The 18,400-nt window shown below is 34.3% G+C and overlaps 1 protein-coding gene across 2 annotated transcripts; it reads right to left on the reverse strand.

The window, feature by feature from the left end:
* Positions 1-13,486: 13,486 nt before the first annotated feature.
* LOC145954148 (receptor-like protein EIX1) lies at positions 13,487-18,018 on the reverse strand. Of its 2 annotated transcripts, XM_083067901.1 has the most exons (3): positions 14,968-18,018; positions 14,105-14,149; positions 13,487-13,822 (listed from the first exon to the last, which is right to left on the reverse strand). In XM_083067901.1, exons 1-2 carry the CDS (start codon positions 17,921-17,923, stop codon positions 14,127-14,129), a joined length of 2,979 nt encoding a protein of 992 aa, XP_082924027.1. In that variant the 5' UTR covers positions 17,924-18,018; the 3' UTR covers positions 13,487-13,822; positions 14,105-14,126. The 2 variants fall into 2 exon arrangements, with proteins under 2 accessions (XP_082924027.1, XP_082924026.1); XM_083067900.1 differs by lacking the exon at positions 14,105-14,149.
* Between the last annotated feature and the right edge of the window lie 382 nt (positions 18,019-18,400).

The following is an 18,400-nucleotide window of genomic DNA, read 5'->3' on the forward strand; positions in this document are numbered from 1 at the left end:
TATCTGGACGATTAGTTACATTAACGTTCAACTTTTAACTTAGCAAAATTTTGGAAAAAACACATAGTTCATAAATGTCTCAAAATAGTACGACAAAATTCACAAAGCACCACAACAACAATAAAAGAAACGAAAAGAAAGGCATGGTTTTTAAACATATTCAATCGTCTTCTGGGGGGTCTACGAGCTCGCCATCCATGATCTCTTTGAAGTAACCAAGGCTCCCAAGATCAATATCGGCGTAAAGGAACTTTACTTGGCCCGTAGCAGCATCGAAACCTTGTGTAAACTTCTTCAAAGAGTCCATTTTCGTGGCAAGAAGGTCGGCCTGCAAATTTTCAACTTCTTCCTTTGCCAAGGATAGCTCGTCCTCAAAAACTCGAGCCGCATCGACACTTTTGTCTCGGGCTAGCTTGATTTCTTCAATCACTTTCTCAAAGTTTGATCTCTCGGAGGCCCAAGTCTTCCTCTCATTGTCAAAGGCACGCCAACCTTCAAGCAGTTTATCTCGTTCAGAACTTACCCACTGAAGATCCGTCTTACCCTTCTTCATGGCCTTCTCGAGGGAATTCATCTTCTTCCCCTGCAATTTGATCTCTCGGGCCATTCCCCGAATCTTATCCTCATTGATGAGTGCCAGAGCGAAGAGACGATTAGTCAAAGATTCGACCCCCTTTGCAATTGAAAAAGGACTCATCTTTTCTAAGTCCTCTTTGTCGCCTTCAAGTAGATTAGTATGGCGAATATGAGACGAGTGGTTGAACTTTTCGTCCCAAAAGGATGGAGTCCTCCCTTGGTCGGGGTCGTGATCAACGGGCTCCCAGTTCTCCCCAATGCACATACTCAACGTCTTTTCGGCCGACTGAACCTCATCGTCCTTCCCAGCCACACCGACTACCACCTCGATCTCCAAATTCACGAGTGAGATTGGTCTCTCGGACTCACGACGACGCTTGAGAGAACTCTCACCGAGTCCTTCCTCCTGGACTCGAACTCCGCCCTCTATGGCCTTCTCCACCGTTGGATTTCCAGTCCCAACACCTTTGGAGGCCTCCTGTTGTTTCCATAACTTTCTCATTTCACGATTACTCAAACTTGCCATCTTATCTGCATAAGAATTAAATACATGTTACCATTACAAGGAAGCGCAAAAATCAAAGTAAAATAATGTTAAAGGTTACCGGCGAGAGACCGACTACCTATATAAATCCTCAATTCACTGGGTCTATTTTCTAAGTCTAGAAGCCTAGTGGTGCTGAAATCGTTTGAAGCTCCTCAAGTTTTCTAATATCCTCTCGGTCTTCCTCGGCTACCTTCTCGAATGACAGACCACCATAGGATACCGTCCATCGGTTCCAATACAAAGGGTATCCGTCAAGCAAATTCTCATTACCAGGAGTACAACGAAGTCGAAAATACGACTTCTTAAAGTCTTTGTAGGACGACTGGAACAATGTCAAAAGCCCTCGCCCATTAACTCCACCAACGGACACCCAACTAGTACGCTTACTCACTCAGGATTCAAAAAAATAGAAAAATTTATCTAAGGTGGGAGTAATGCCTAGACCCATACACTAAATTTCAAACCCTCGGACAAACGCCCAACTGTTTGGGTGAAGTTGTGTAGGGGCTACATTCAGTGCTCGAAGCACTCCTTTTTCACACTCGGAAAGGGGCCACCTCACCCTAAGCTTCGAAATCATGGTAGTATAACAAAAGGTGAATCTCTCGGAGGAGGCCCCTTTAACGCATACGGGCTCCCTATCAACACAAGGTTCACAAATAATCACACTATCCCCCCCCTCACACACCACATGTTCACTACAAAAGCTATCAACTATGGCCCACGAGTTCATACAAGAATCACAACGCAAGACATCATCTTTTACCCATTCATATAGTTCCCTATAGTTTATGGAAGCCATTACGGATGAACAGATTAACTTAAACAACTACTCAAGGTTTTCTTTTTCTTTTTCCGCAAAACAAAAAAGACCAACAGATTTAAATAGACGCGTACCTAAGGGCACCCAACAACTCTTCCTCACTAAACAACTTCACCGGAATGCCGCAAACCATCGTGGACCTGAAAATGAACCACTGCAAAGGAGATGCTAAGCCCTAAAAATGGAGGAAGTGAAAGCAAAGACCAAAGCAATGGAGGGCCTTGGGTATATATATATATATAGGCAAAGGAGGCGTACCAAGAAATCCACCTTTTGAAAACGCAGCGTTTAACGAAGAGACTCACATTAAAGAGTTACGGCGCATGCTGGGAACGTTACAACTTTTTAGTATCAAAACTCCCCACACGTTTCAGGACACGTGGCACCACTACCATCGATTCTCTAAAAAGCCACCCTGCAATAAATGCATGTCTCAGTGACGCAATGCGAAGGGACACCACTCGGACGGCTATGTGACAACATGTCCCACCATTCAGAGGGGGAAACGTTAAATCAAAACTCAAGCTCAGACTGCTTTTCGGGAACGTACCAATTTCAGCTCAGAAAGAATTACTTAACCTAATACCAAGATTTCTCGGTCGGATCCCGACCAGAATCACGACAACTAGGCCTCAAGCCCTCTCGCCTTCTAGGCTTAGGGCTGAGAGGCAAGTGGACCATCCAGGTCAGATACCGACCTTACCTTCTCGGTTTGCTCCGAGTTCGAACCACGACGACTAGGCCCCAAGCCCTCTCGCCTTCTAGGCTCAGGGCTGAGAGGCAAGTGGACCGTCCAGGTCGGCTACCGACCTTACCTTCTCGGCTTGCTCCGAGTTCGAACCACGACGACTAGGCCCCAAGCCCTCTCGCCTTCTAGGCTCAGGGCTAAGAGGCAAGTGGACCGTCCAGGTCGGCGACCGACCTTACCTTCTCGGCTTGCTCCGAGTTCAAACCACGACGACTAGGCCCCAAGCCCTCTCGCCTTCTAGGCTCAGGGCTGAGAGGCAAGTGGACCGTCCAGGTCAGATTCCGACCTGGACCTTCTCGGTTTTCCATACACCGACCATAACCCGACCGAACAGCTCCATTTCTACGTATACTCGGTCGAGGCCCGATTGGGCATCCCCATGTAACACTTGTCGGCCTATTCCCGATACCTCTTACCCATCATAGCTTAGTCGGCCAATGCCCGACTACACCCTTTGGGCGGACCTTGTCAGTCAGGATCCGACTCAACATCTCCACGCTTATCAAATATCTTTGATATAATAACAGTTACGAAATCCCCAAATTCTCGGGGCCCAGGAGGCCCATGAACTACAAAGCTATAAAACTCAAAAACCCTAGAGCTAAGGAGGCAGATTACACTTTTGAATGCTCTGGCTTTGAGGCTTGACTTAGGAAGAATCCCTAGTCCACCCTTTGACCGGAACAATATTATATTTAATTAATCTTTATTTATATTATATATATATATACTTACTTTTATAATTAACAATCTACTTATTTCTATTTAAAATTAATATTATGATACAATTTAAATTATTTATTATAAATTTAAAATTTTAAATAATAATTTATATATTTTAAAATGAGAAGGATTATAATAACACTACCGGTGTAACTTTTACTAAGTATTACATCGGTCAATAACTTTATATTAAATGTGAATTTTGTAAATTCAACCGTTAGATTGAAAGATCATATCACTTTATATGTTTATATTAAATTTTGTTAAAATTGAACAATAACTTAAAAGTAATCGAAGTGTTCATATTTTAGTATATTTTTAAATGTATATATTACATTAATTTTGTTTTACAAGAATGAAGTATCAAATCATCTTGAATTAATATAATTTTTTTATATATGATCTAAGAGTAAAAAAATTTCATTCTAACGGTTGAATTTATAAAATTCACATTTAATATAAAATTATTGAGCGGTGTAATATTTAGTAAAAATTACACCGGTGTTATTATAACCCTTCTCTTTTAAAATATTATTTTTATAGATTAAATTTTAAAATTTTAAATAAATTATTAATTAACTTAATATATTTATTCAACTTAAATCTAAGATATAAAATTTAAAAAATGTATTTATCCTTGTTTTATTTTATTCTAATTATCAATCATTAATAAAATACTAATTTAAAATCTAATTATATCATAATATTTTCATATCAAATTTAAAACCAGATATTAGTTATACAAAAATATCAAGATCATATAATAAATTGTTAGTAAGATTCTAGTTAAATAATTTAAAATAGTTATTTTTCAACTATATTGTCTGCAAAAAAATTATTCCAAAGCTAATAAATTTTGTCTATATTAATTATTAGTAAAATTTAATTTTTAATTTAATAATTGGATCGATGAAATTCAACATACACCATGAGTTATTGAGCGAAGTAACTTTACTAAGAGTTACTTTGTGAGTCATTTGATTGCTCCTCCCTTCTCTCTCTCTCTCTCTCTCTCTCTCTCTCTCTCTCTCTCTCTCTCTCTCTCTCTCTCTCTCTCTCTCTCTCTCTCTCGCTATATATATATATATATATATATATATATATAGATATTCTAATATATATATATATATATATATAGATATTTAAAATTTTATTGATGATCTTTTTTAATATATGATTGTCAATTTTTGTCAAAATTTTTTACATTTTCGACAAATATAAATTTGTCGGAAATATTCCATCAGTAATATACATTTTCCTACGAATTTTTTTCATCGGAAATATAAATTTTCTGACAGGTTTATATCTGTAAAAAATTACCAACAGATAAATCCGTCAAAAATTACCGACGGATATATCCGTCGAAAATTATCGACGGATATATCCATCGAAAATATAAATTTTCCTACAGATTTGTATCCGTCGAAAATATAAATTTTTTGACAGATTTGTATCCGTCAGAAATTATTTGTTGGTAATATAACTTTTCCTACGATTTTTTTTCCATGAGTAAAATCCGTTAGAAATATAAACTTTTTGACATATTTGTATCTATTGATAATTTGTATTTTTCTTGTAATGTTCATTCACATCATTTTTCTGGGGAATAATTAGAAAGATTATATATATATATATATATATATATTCTTCTTTGTTGCTTACTTCTCCATCTCCTTCATTAACACCATTTTGCCCGAGGAATGATCGGAAAGACCAATAGCAGCAAAAACTTGGGAACTTAAAGAAATGTCTGAAAGGATTTATGACTTAGATAAAAATACTCAGGGATTGGATGTGAGAGAAAGGATAATGCTTTAAAATTTCTTGATGCATCTTGTTGGGGTTAAATTGCGAAATTTTTGAAGTGCTCAAAGTATTCTCAAGAGATTATTCGATAATCGAAGAAGAGAAATTACACGCGATTCAAGGAAGTTACTCACATTGTGTAAACGATGGAACGGTTATATATCATATGGGACTTGTGCATAATAATTGTTTCTCGAAGTTAAATCTAAGGGCCTCGAAGGAACTCCAACAACATAGGCAATGTTTGCTCGATCATCTTTATATTGGTAGAGCCCTTCGATTCGGGACCTTTCCCACCTCCCTCAGTTTTTAGGATGAATTTCTTTGAAAATTTTGATTTTAAGCGTACTTAACCTGAACCCTGTCTATGAGTAAAGCAATCTTCGGAATCTTTATTCGATAACCAAAAAATGTAGTAGGCAATGGCGAGAAGTTAATAACGATTGAGAAGGGTTACCCGTGTCGCATAGTATGGAGCGGTTATACGTCCCATTTCAAACTAATGCAAAATAACCACTCTTCCCTATCCTTTATAAATAAACGAGGTAGACTCATTCCTAGAGGCCAGAAATTCAATACTTACATGCGCACATGCATCTATTGCCTCATGGCTCCCGTGCATGAGATTACTGAGTATGATTTCTTGGTCACCCTTTTTCTTTTTCTTTTCTTAGGATAGTTCAATCTTAGTTTAGTGTAACGTAATTTTATAGTTCCTTTATTTCTCATAATCATTATGTGTTGTAATCCAACAATTATTTGAAGCAAACAAATTATGATTTCCATTATCAACATATACGTTGTTCATTCGATTCACCTAAATGTTTATATGCATGGAACTTATTTTGTGATAACTATCGATGAGCACATGGGAATCTTTGCATGTTAATTCACATAAAATTGGACCTCGACTAGTTTTACATGTTTGTTTCATTATTGTCATCTATCTTTTATGCATGTAAGTCTCATTCCTAGAAATTCATTGCATGTTAAGAATATGTATTATCTAAAGCCCATTTTATTATAGTTTCACATAATGTCTTAACGTTGTAATAACATGAAGAATTCCTATTTGTTACATATCTAAATTGAAAATTCTACTAGTTCGAATAGAAAGAATCTATAGAAGAATTTCACCACAAATACTTCTATGATTCGATCAATTACATTTTCTTAAGACGCCTCATAACTGATTTTAGGCATTTATGATTTGCATGATAAATGTGGAATTTAATTTTTTAATAAGTTGGAAGCTTCCTTTCTGCATGAACAGAAGTATGAATGGAAAATATTCAGGATGGCCAATCTTCACCAAGCTTCAAATAGCATTACTTAAGATTTCTGATGATGACCTTCCTATGATTTCCTTTTAATTTATTTCAGTAAGTTTCTTAGTTGAGCTTATGAACAAGTTCTTATTTGGTAAGAGCTTATCGAATAAGTACTTGATTAAATTGTTTGCCCTAATGTACCTTTAAGAGACTTTGAAACGCTCTGTCATTTGACTTCTAACTAGAGAATAAAGATGGTGACATAGTAAATGTTTCCGATCTGCATCATGATCTAGACTAATTAAATAAACACTCTGCATTAAGGTTCTCAAAGTAATTCTATTGAGAACCTAACTGTATTTAAATGCATTAAAACCATATGTAGGCACATATATCCAAATGCATGTATTTACCTATCTTCAATGCAACTGACCGATATAGTCTCTGGCCCATCACCAAGCTAGCAAAATTTGGATGTCCCTTTCCATGGTGATCAAAAACTGATAATGAATACTTAACATCATGTTCAACATAAAACACGTAGTCAATATCTTCCTATTAGATCAAAGGACAATTTTAGATCTATCAAGAATATAAGTTTTAATGTTAATAAATTTGAACATTGATCGAGGCCGTACCCGGTCAAATAAAATCAAGTTAATGTAGTACTAGGATGCTTTCCTAGGTCGTCTCCCAAGGACCACTCTTTTCTGTCAAAGGATCAAACACGAAGGGGGGTTTGGTTTAGAATCAAGGTTAAAACACAATAAAATGCAAGTAAAATAGTAAGTAAAGCAGGTTGACTCCTTGTTCGGATTGTAACTCTCTTATCCCTGGTTCTTAAGAGATTTCTCTGTCAACTTCCTTGTTCCATCCGAGTTAACCAACTAAGCGAAGTTTAACCCAAGACTTCCCTACACGAATTAATCAAACATGTACAACATTAAACCTCCCCACAAGATTAAGCAAATTGTGGCTTTAACAAAACAACCCAGATTCATTAAGCATGAACAGGTGTTGAAAACATTTTAACACAGAGGTCCAATGAAGAAGAAGAAAACGTGATAGAGATGCATAATAGAAATAAAACCTCAAACAGAGATTACAATCCCCTCATGAAGCCAACCCCAAGGGTTTTAGCTTTCCATTCAAACAAAAACAGAAACGAAAACAAGAATGCAAGGAAGAGAAGGAACCGCTAAATCTGTATTCATTCAAGCAAAATGCAGTCTTAAATACAACCAGAAAAACAAACGTGAATGGAGAAGCAAAATGTAAATGGAGATACAAAAACAGAGGGGAAAAAAACGTAAAGGAAGGGAAGGAATGAACAAAACGTGGTCACATCAGTTTTCTTAATGTTGGTGGCTACTAGGTCAACCCTAACCTAGACACCTAAGATTCCTAAGACCTAAAAACGCAAATGGGACCCCTGCCCATGTGTTTGGCTTGAAATTACAAAAATGAGGTTAACAAAAATGTAAACATGTTGTTGATGTGGTGCTGACGTGGAAATGTGGTGCTAACATGGCGTTGACCTGACACTTTATCTCTTGAAGTCCAAAATTAATATCCAAGCCCAAAACAATTAACCTGAAAATAATTAATAGACAAAAAATTAGACCAAGTGAATTAGAATTAATTAAATTTGAATTACTGGCCCAATGAAGCCAAAACAGTAAAATTGTGCAATTAATAAGCGATTAAGCCCAAATCAACAATTAAAATAAGTACAAAAAGATAAATAAATAAGGGAAAATAATGACTCATCAAACAGTTTTACTAAAAATGTTTTTCAGATTTTATAAGAAAGATGGATTAAAAAGATCATTGGTTATAATGACGTATAATGTTTTAAAAGAATGATTTTGCCTGTCAAAGATGATTGCATTAAATATATCATTTATAATATCTAATAACCAAATTATTTATGTTTATGTTATTTCTTAAAAGATCAAATTGTAAGAGTAAAAACTTTTTCAATACTTAGATTCCTAAGAGGAAAGAATATTTGTTTTTCATTTGAGAAAAGAACAAGTAAATATCTTGAAGCATGAAATTTTTTAGATAAAGTTATTTTTTATTGACACATGCAATAATTTCCATTTTTGCACCAAAAAGGTATTAAGTAGCTTCCTTAATCATATAAGAAGTAACAATTTGGTGAAACACATAATGTACCAAGAAACACTTTATTCTATAAGGAAGAAAGATGAAGATAGCCTATGAGTAGAGTCCAAAGATTTGCAACGGTTATATTCATGAAGCGTGCGTACACACACACTCACACACAAATATATATAAGCTTGAAGATTCAAAATGAAGAGACATTTACATATAGAAGAAAATATTCATTGTAAAAATTCATTTTGTAAAATGTCTTATAGTACTGTTGGGGTAAAATTGTGAAATTTTGAAGAAATCAGAGGACTCTCAAAGGATCGTTTGACAAATCGAAGAAGAGCAGTTATAAGCAGTTCAAGGAAGTTACCCACATTTGCGTGACTAGAGGGATGGTTATGGACCATAAAGGATTGATGTAAATTAACTGTTTCTCAAAATTAAAATTAAAGACCTCAAAGGAATTATTCGAGAATTGAAAAATACAACAGGTAGTTGGGGGAAGTTAAGAATGGGTTGAGAGAGGCTACCCACGTTGCTTAATGTGGAGCGGTTACATATACCATGTCGAACCAATGCAAAAGTAACCACTCCTCCCTATCCTCTATAAATAAGCGAGGCAAACCCATTTCAGGAGGTCAAAAATTGAATACTTACACGCTCACATGCATCCATTGCCTACATCCATGGCTCCCGTGCACGAGATTATTGAGTATGATTTCTTGGTCGCCCTTTTTTCATTTTTTTCTTAGAATAGTTCTAGCCTAATTAGTATAATGTAGTATCATAATTCTGTTGTTTCTTAAAATCCTTATGCATTGTATTTTGACAATTATTGGAAACCAATAAATTATGATTTTTGTTATCAATATATATGTTGTTCATTCGATTTAGTTGAATATTTTTATTCATGAATCTTGTTTCATGATAATCATTGAAGAACGTCTACAAATATGTGCATGCTAAATCACATAAAATTGAATCTCGACTAGTTTAACTTTCTTAGCTATTTACAGTTGAGTTGTATAAAGTTCATTTTGGAAAATTTGTTGTACGTTAATAATGAACAGAAGTAAGAGACATAGGAAAAGAACTGCCCGATAGATTTACCAAAATTGAAAACTTTGCTAGTTCGAATAAGAAGGATCCATAAACGAATTTCACCGCAAACAAGTACTTAATTGTTGTTGTATCACGTTTTGTGAATAAAACAAAATAACTTAGATTTCTCAACTTTAACTTGTTATAGCTTGAAGTTTGAAGTGGTTTTGTTATAAAGAGTACTTAGTTGTTGAAGTTTGAGGAAGTTTTGTTGTTCAAAGAAAACTAGAGTAGTTACGTGAAAAAACAAGTCAAAGAATTCTTAAGTTGAGCTAGCAGTAATTTGTGAAATAATACTCATATCTTTACAAAGATAGTGAAATTTGCTCAAGTTGATAAAAAAATTGGATATGATCTTGATGATTGAGACTAACTAGTATAAAAATATTATGTGTTCTTTATTCTTAACCCTCTATTTACAATTTTAAGATTTAACTACTACTTTGCTATTTAAAAAAGGTGTAGAATTTTTTTTATTAATACTAATTAACTCCCCTTCTAATGCCTTTTTTTCTTCGCACCTCCTAATAATTTATGGGCATTTCTCCTCAATTCCATGACTCTACTTTTAGGCATTACCATTCTCAGCTGCCAAACCATCAATGTTTATGATTTAGGCCTTGTTGGAGGTGGTGGAAGTGGACGAGGACGAGGACTTGCCTTCTTCCAAGCATGATGTGGAATTAATAATCTCCTTTGGCAAAGATTTCTACCCCAGATACATAAAGAATTGTCTCATGTCTCAGAATTCCATATTCTCGTAAAAGAACACTATCTGCAAGGGAGATTCAAGTTACAGATCCTAAGACCAGGATGAGAAGTTACTTTTCTTGACATATGACCTTGACTTAAATATTAACTTTAATATAAAATTTGAGCAATAGCTACCCAAAACAAAGTTTGTCAAGTCTATACAATTCATTGACTTTGAATAATTTAACATGGCGATTGTGTTACTGTTAGAGCAAAACAAGGTAACTCGAGAATACTTGAAGCTTGAGGGTACTCGAAACCCGAGAATGCGCGAAATCATGGGAGATCAAAAAACAACAAAAGGAAACTCTGGAGACATACGAAGTATAAAGAAGAATTAGGAGGTACTCGAGTACATTTTTCGCGAAGCACTCGAAATCCTTGAAACTCTGCCACTCATCGAATGCTTCGCAACTTCGCAACCTCTCAAAGTAAAGGAATTAGAAGAGACATGGTTACAAACAGCTTCTGAGTTGATGAAGTACATGCGAAGTACAAGAAGAATCAAGAGACACTCGAATATATCTTTCGTGAATCACTCGAAATCACAGGAAACCGGCCATTCATGAGCATGCTTCACAACATCTCAAAATGAAGGACTTAGGGGAGACACGATTAGAGAAAGGTCAAAGTAAATCGAAGGGATAAGTATCGGATTGCAGAGCGGTTTGGGGGGTTATAAAAGGTTCTAGAAGTTATTAGAAGACATGCATGAATGACCCACGATTTGGAAGTTTAAAACGGTTATACATTCGTGACACGCTAGATATAGTTATTATGATCCCTCAAATCTCTATAAATTGATGAGCCGTGCTCATAGAAAAGGGTCAGAAATCGCATTACTCACAAAACCTCACAAGCACTCTTCGCCTGCGCATCAAGCTCACGTGTATGAAACGACTGAGTATGATTTCTTGACCACCTTTTCTTTTTTCCTTTTTAGCGTAGCGTAACGTAGCATAGTTTAATGTAGTGTAATTTTCTAAATACTTATTATTATCCTTATGCATTGTAATTCCATTACTGTTGAATGAAGGATATGTTTCCTGCAATCAATATGCGTGTTGTTTATTCGATCCGTATTAACGTTCACATGCATGAAATCGATTGTATGATAGTTATCAATGAAAACATAGATATTCTGGTATGCTAAACAAGTTTTAATTGTACCTTAATTAATTAACTCCATATGTTGTGTGTATGATTCATCATCGAAAAGTCACAGAACCTGTCACGTTATACATGCCTAAATTGAAGTCTTGCTAGTTTGAATAAAAAGAACCTACAAACGAAAATCTCCACAAATAATTACCAAAGCATGGATATATTATTCTTCCCTCTTGTGGCAATGAAGGGCAAGAACCATTTAGTCTCGCCTCAGTTGAGTATACTGAACAGTTTCATTCCAGTCTTCATCAACCAAGATCTTCTGTGTTGAATGAGTTCAGTATGTTCATCCTTGCAAAGAATTTAATGGCATAGCTCAGATATGAAAAAAACTGAGAAGCTTAAAAGTCATCTATTAGAGGATTGAATCATCATGTACTTTAAAATCATTTCTTCAAACCATTTCTAAGTTTAAGGCTTGATATTACCAACCAAATAAAAAGGCTTGTTCAAAAAGATAATTTAATTCTCGAAAAAGAATCAATTTAAATCCTCTAATTATTTCTACTAAACCAAAATATTTCTTGGCAAACCAATAAAAACTTCTGCTACCAAAGAAGTTGCGATAAGAAACTCTCAATTGTTTCGTGTTTTTACTAAAATTATGAGATCTTATTCAGATAATTAATTTGTCAGAATTCATTCAGCACAACCATATTATGCTAGTGATTTCCTATAAATTATAATTATCAGAAAGAAAAAGCAGTGTGAAAACACTAGTGAAGTGAAGAATAAACAACTTGAGAAATAGGTGAAAAAAATGAAGTTCCTCTTGCCTCTGTAATATCTTAGCAGCAGACTCCTGAACTTCCTGTCGGAACCAAAGGTCATGAAAAGCTACTCAAATTCTAAGAACATGTTTGGATACGGGTTAGAAAGATTTTTGAGAACTTTATTAAAAATAAAAGGTATTTTTCAGTAGAGAAACTTTTAAGAGTTTTTCTAAACTTGTATTTAAACATGTTCTAAGCCCTTTGATATTCTTCCAAAGTTCTTAAATTACTCGGTTGGTCTTAAACTATTTGGGAATTTTCAAGTAAGTTCCTAAAGTAAAAAAGGAAAAAACAATCAATTGGTCCCTATACTAAAAAAAGTAGATTCCTGGGGTTAGTTGATATATACTAGTTTTTACTTTTAAAAACCTTGGGAACTCGATTAAAAAAGAAATTACAGCAGCAAGAACTCAGTTAAAACTTTTTCAGTTTATGAAATTCCCAAATAATCTTGGAATTTTAAACCCCATAAGGAGAAGTTCGGATTAAAATATGAAACTGAATACAAAGTCTTTACCTGGAAGCATCCCCCATTAGACACAAATAGTTTAATGCTTCTCCGAATCTCCAATACTGCAGGGAGAACATGATGCAAATAATAATATGGTGATGATGAATGTGCGAATTTAAACACCGGAATTTCTTTCTTTCTGCTTGTCCCTTTAAGTGATTTTGGAAGACTTCTCACAATTTTCACTTCTTTAGCTAATGCCGGAACAAATTGTTCTTCATTGTACACATCCAAAACTCTTAAATTGAGAGCTGTATAAATAAGTATATAATGATACAGTTTAAATATATCAACATAGAACCTTAGACTGAGTTGAATGCTATTTTCAGTAACTCCGTGGAAGAGCAAGAATCTTATTCACTTGGTGCTTCTTGTTGATTGGATCTCAGGAATTGCTAGTGTAGCATAAAAAGTCAAGAAACCACATCACATACATGAAAAACCCAAATAACTATACACTTCCATGTGAATACTATTCGAATATTCCGGATCTAAGGAAAGGCACCCTAACACCCTATGCGGATTAAAATTGAACTTTCACTTCACATTTAGCAAACAAATTAATAGACAACAAAACTTTTTATCTCGGACAGATAATTGTCAACAGAACAACATAAACTCATACAATTTAAAGCCAAATTAAAATGGAAAACAACAACAACAAAAGCCTTATTCCACTAGTTGAGATTGTCTACATGGATTGCACAACTGACAATGCCAAGACTTGGTTAAAAACAAAATCCATAGATATGTAATTTACCAATAGATCCTTCTTAACAACTTCCTCGAAGCCCTTCTTGATCTTCCCCTCTCTCTTTTATTGGACTAAAATTCATTCCAAGATGGAAAAATAATGATTCATGATCCATTACTGGACCCCACATTCTTCTGCATGAAGGACTCTGCAACACACGAGTTATATTATTAGTTCAGAATATGAAATGTGCAAACAAAAAGTGCTTACACAAAAACAAAGTCCACAAGCTCATTATCTTATTGCCCCAAATGTTTAGAAGATAAATTGAATATTAAACCAATCGAACTGGTACCAAAACAGAGTCAACAAACAAGTAAAAAAGCTGAGATCTTTGTTCATGGTAATAGCATACTAGTAAAAAAGCATATCATGTGAAGATTAGCGGAACTATGATAATGATACTCTAATACTTAATAGTTTATCTTACATTTATACTTTCTCTCTGTAATCTATGAAGCTTTAGAATCCGAATCTAGAAGCAATAACGGAAACACGGGTTAGGAGTAGGTCGAAGTTTGGAAATTTAATGAAATATAAAAACAAAAGCGTATTTCTTATATTAAAGTTATTAATTCTTTATAAATATATAAATATTTTGAAAGTAAAGTATAGGAATTTATTGTTATATATCCTACATCGACTAGTATTTTAGTAAAATAAATCATATATAAGTGAAAGATAAATCTCAAAATTTATTAATTAATTTCATAATTTTGAGTTAAACTTGAATCCAGGATCTTAAAACGTAGAATTTATAATTAGTATATAACTTTATAATTATTGACACCTTTATAATTAACATTTAATATCATGTTTCAATTCTATATAATAGTCCATAAGATATTAATGATACTCCTTAAATATAATTTGAAAAGCATAACTAAGAATAGATTAAATTTTGTTTAAATTAAAAATCACAAGCAACTATATGTATTCATTAAATCGGCCATCTTGCAAATAACCTTTTGCTAATAACAAATTAAAATGAATAAATATATTTAAATTTTTTAAATAATATTTTGTTATATTTATTTCTTGACTTTAAGTAATATAAAGTTTAATATTTTTTTTGGTAAAGAATATGAAGTGTAATATTGACTTATTATGTGTTATTCTGACCAATAATATTTGTATATGAAATTTTATATTTGAACTTTTAAAGTTTGTATTCAAATACTTTTTGCAAATTGAAATAAAATGAAGCTACATGTCCTTTCTATCAACAAGAAAAATGAATAATAAACCATTGGTATGCTAATACAATAAAGTAAGAGGTTTGGATTGTTTTACCTTCAATTCTCCTTTTAACCTTGGTCGTAAAGACAACAACTGTCACATATATCCAATCGCTTATGTTGTTGAAGAACCGAAAATAGGCATGTCTCCATGAACTTTTAATAATTAAAGTTCCACAAACACCCCAAAATCCAACACAAAATCCCATCCCGAAGCAGATGTAAAACCCAATGGTTATGAGTTCTTCCTTATCTTCATTAGTGTTATTTCTATCAACTACTCCAATTGGTGGAACAACATCACCTGGGCATTGGTTGGTGAGTGGTGGGCCACAAAGCCCAATGTTCCCTATATATGTAGAGGCATCAAAGGTTCGCAGTTGAGTGCTTACCGGAATTTCTCCAGATAAGTTATTAAAGGACAAGTTCATGTAACTCAAAAAACTCAAATTTGAAAAGCTTGCTGGCATTCTACCATATAGATGGTTTCTTGACAAATCAAGTGATTCCAACCATTCCATATGACCAATGTTGTTGGGAATGAAACCTGTGAGATTATTTCCCGAGAGATTTAAGGCTAATAAAGCCTTGAGTGCTGTAATACTTTTGGGTATCTCTCCTGTTAAGTGGTTACTAGAAAGATCCATGATTGTCACAAGTCCAAGAATTTTCCCATATTCTCTGTTTTCTCCTTTCCATGCCAATACTGCTTTGTCGACATAAAATGCATTTAAATCTCCATAGGCAGTATTGTAACCGAATTTGTTAATTAAAATGTTTTTTCTTGGAAACTTGGTATTTGACAAAGCAGTTATTTTACTGAGACATTGTGGTATTTCCCCTGTAATATTGTTGGAAGAGAGGTCCAATACTTGAACAGATAATAGATTACAAAGACTTTTCGGTATGTTTCCATGGATCTTATTGCCTCGTAGTTGTAAAACAATCAAATCTAGCAGATTATGGCCTATCCATGTTGGTAATGTTCCTTCCAGAATGTTGTTCCCAAAATCAATGAATTTTAAACTTTTACAAAGAGTCAAAGATGGAATTTCTCCAGAGAAGTTGTTATCATTTAAATGCATCGACTCAATTTGTTGTAAAGTTCCAAATGACTTGGGTATTCTCCCTGATAAACTATTTTTTGCAAGATCCAAAACTTCCAAACTTTGAAAATTCTCCCAACAATCCGGAAGTGACCCTGCTAGTAAGTTACTAGACAGGTCAAGACTTATTAAATACATCGGCAACGTTTCACAGAAGGAAGATACAAAACTTGAGAACATATTATTTGATAGAAGTAGACCATATATTTGTGGAGGAAAACGAGGTAGTGGACCAGACAAATTGTTGAAATTAAAATCCCATGTACTCGTATACTCTGCTGTTAGACTTGATAAGGATTTTGGTAAGACTCCACTAAGTTTATTATGGGAAACATTTAAGTATAATAAACTTGATGATATGTCCCAAAACCATTTAGGAAACGAATCTATAATACTTGTATTAGAAATTTGCAGCATCTCAAGTTTCCTTTGGTATTTGAGCCACATTGGGAATTGAGGCCCCAAAATGCATGATGATGCATGGAAGTCCTGCAGTTGGAAAGGTGGAACCCAATTTGGATTCAAGGTAAATGAAAGTGAATTTTCACTCAAATGCAATATCTCTAATTTTGACAGATTGACTAGATGCGCTTCAGTAATGATATCATTAAACTTATTCGAAGAGAGATACAAGGCTGTCAGATTAGAAAATTGCCCAAGAGTATTTGGAAGTGTCCCACTCAATTGATTATGGGAAAGATCCAAAATTTCAAGATGGGGCAAGTGATCAAATGATAATGGTCCAACAATATTAGTGTTTCCCAGAAACAATGTCTTTAAGGATGAAAATCTAGAAAAATTAGGAAGTGGTCCACTACTAAATGGGTTATCATTGAGACTCAACCACTCCAAATCATGTGTAGAACACAATTCTTGTATGTAGTCACTCAGTTGGCCAGACAATTTATTTAAATGCAGGTACAACCCTTTAACTTGACACAAAGTATGAAAGGATTTTATTATGCTGCCATCAAGTTCATTTAGTGAGAGATCTAGATATTGAAGAGAAATCATGTTAGCAAAGTTAATTGAAACATTATGCAATGAATTGTCTGAGAGATCAAGAACTGTGAGGACTTTGCTAACATTAACCACCCACAACAGAATTGAAGAGTTTAATTCATTTCCCGAAAGACAGAGGATTCGGAGAGTAGTGGAAGAATTCATGTGGGAAATAGATTTAGGATTGACTTGAGGGAGCTCACAGTAATTTAAATAAAGCTCCACCAGATAAGGGATTTTATTTATTGATGATGGCCAATCAATAGCTCTACTAAGATTGATATTTGAGAGAGCAAGGTATTTCAAATTAGAAAGGCGAGAAAGCCATTCAAGGTCATTTGCAACCAAATCATAATTATAACTAAGGTCAAGATTTTGTAAATTGGAAAGGTTTGCTAGAGTATATGGAATGAAACCAACAAGTTCATTCCTTGCAAGTTTCAGCTCTATCAATTGATCAAGTGAACCAATGCACTTGGGGATCTCTCCTTCTAACTCATTTTCACTGAGATCTAAGAAAGTGAGATGTTGCAGTTCACATATTGAAGAATCTACCTTACCTCCCAATGCCACAAATGCAGGATCATTGTAAATTGCGAATGTCAATGTGCCTGGAAGATCTTTTAAATCTTCAGCTCCTACTACAGGAGTAAAATTTGAAAATCGAAGATCCAATTTAGTTACACGACCGGTTAAATTATTGCATGAAATTCCTTTCCATTTGCAACAATCATCACCGTTCCACGAAGACAGTATGTCCCTTCCATAAATAAAACCATCTTTCAACTTGAGAAGAGCTTGTTTCTCTGTCTCAGCACACTTCTTTGGATGGTAACTTCCAACGCATAAATAGATGCATGAAACGATCACCAAATAAAAGAGACAGAACCTGCAAGTAAACATGGTGATAACTCAAACTTCTATGGAAATGGTTTGGATATTAAAGTAGAAGAATGTAAGGGGAATGTGTCTGCTGAATTATGAAGTGAAATATAGTTAAGACTATTTATAGACAACAATTATAAGAAGCTTACATGAGAGTCCATGAAAAACACTTAATCGTGTCACTGTTTAAGTTTGTTGAGATTTTGGTTTGTTGTTGTATTATTGATAATTGTGTATTATTTTAAAACAAACAAAATAGTCCTTGTAGCAATGTTACTTTTCCACTAGCTTCAATTCAATTAAACTTGAGCTGAGGGGCAAGACTTTGGAAGGTTGAAATTAGGCATTCGTCATGTCCTTTTAGTCATTACGTTTCTGTCAAGTCTTTAGTCTTATCTCCTGTTTGGTTCTGCATCCCACAGGGCCACACGTAAATACTAAATACATATATGCCTTATAGACAAGAAAATCTAAAATTAAAAGAACAAATTAAAA

This window comes from Cajanus cajan, chromosome 2 (genome assembly GCF_000230855.2).
Source record: "Cajanus cajan strain Asha chromosome 2, NIPB_CcT2T_4, whole genome shotgun sequence".
In the NCBI taxonomy this organism is placed as follows: Eukaryota; Viridiplantae; Streptophyta; class Magnoliopsida; order Fabales; family Fabaceae; genus Cajanus; species Cajanus cajan.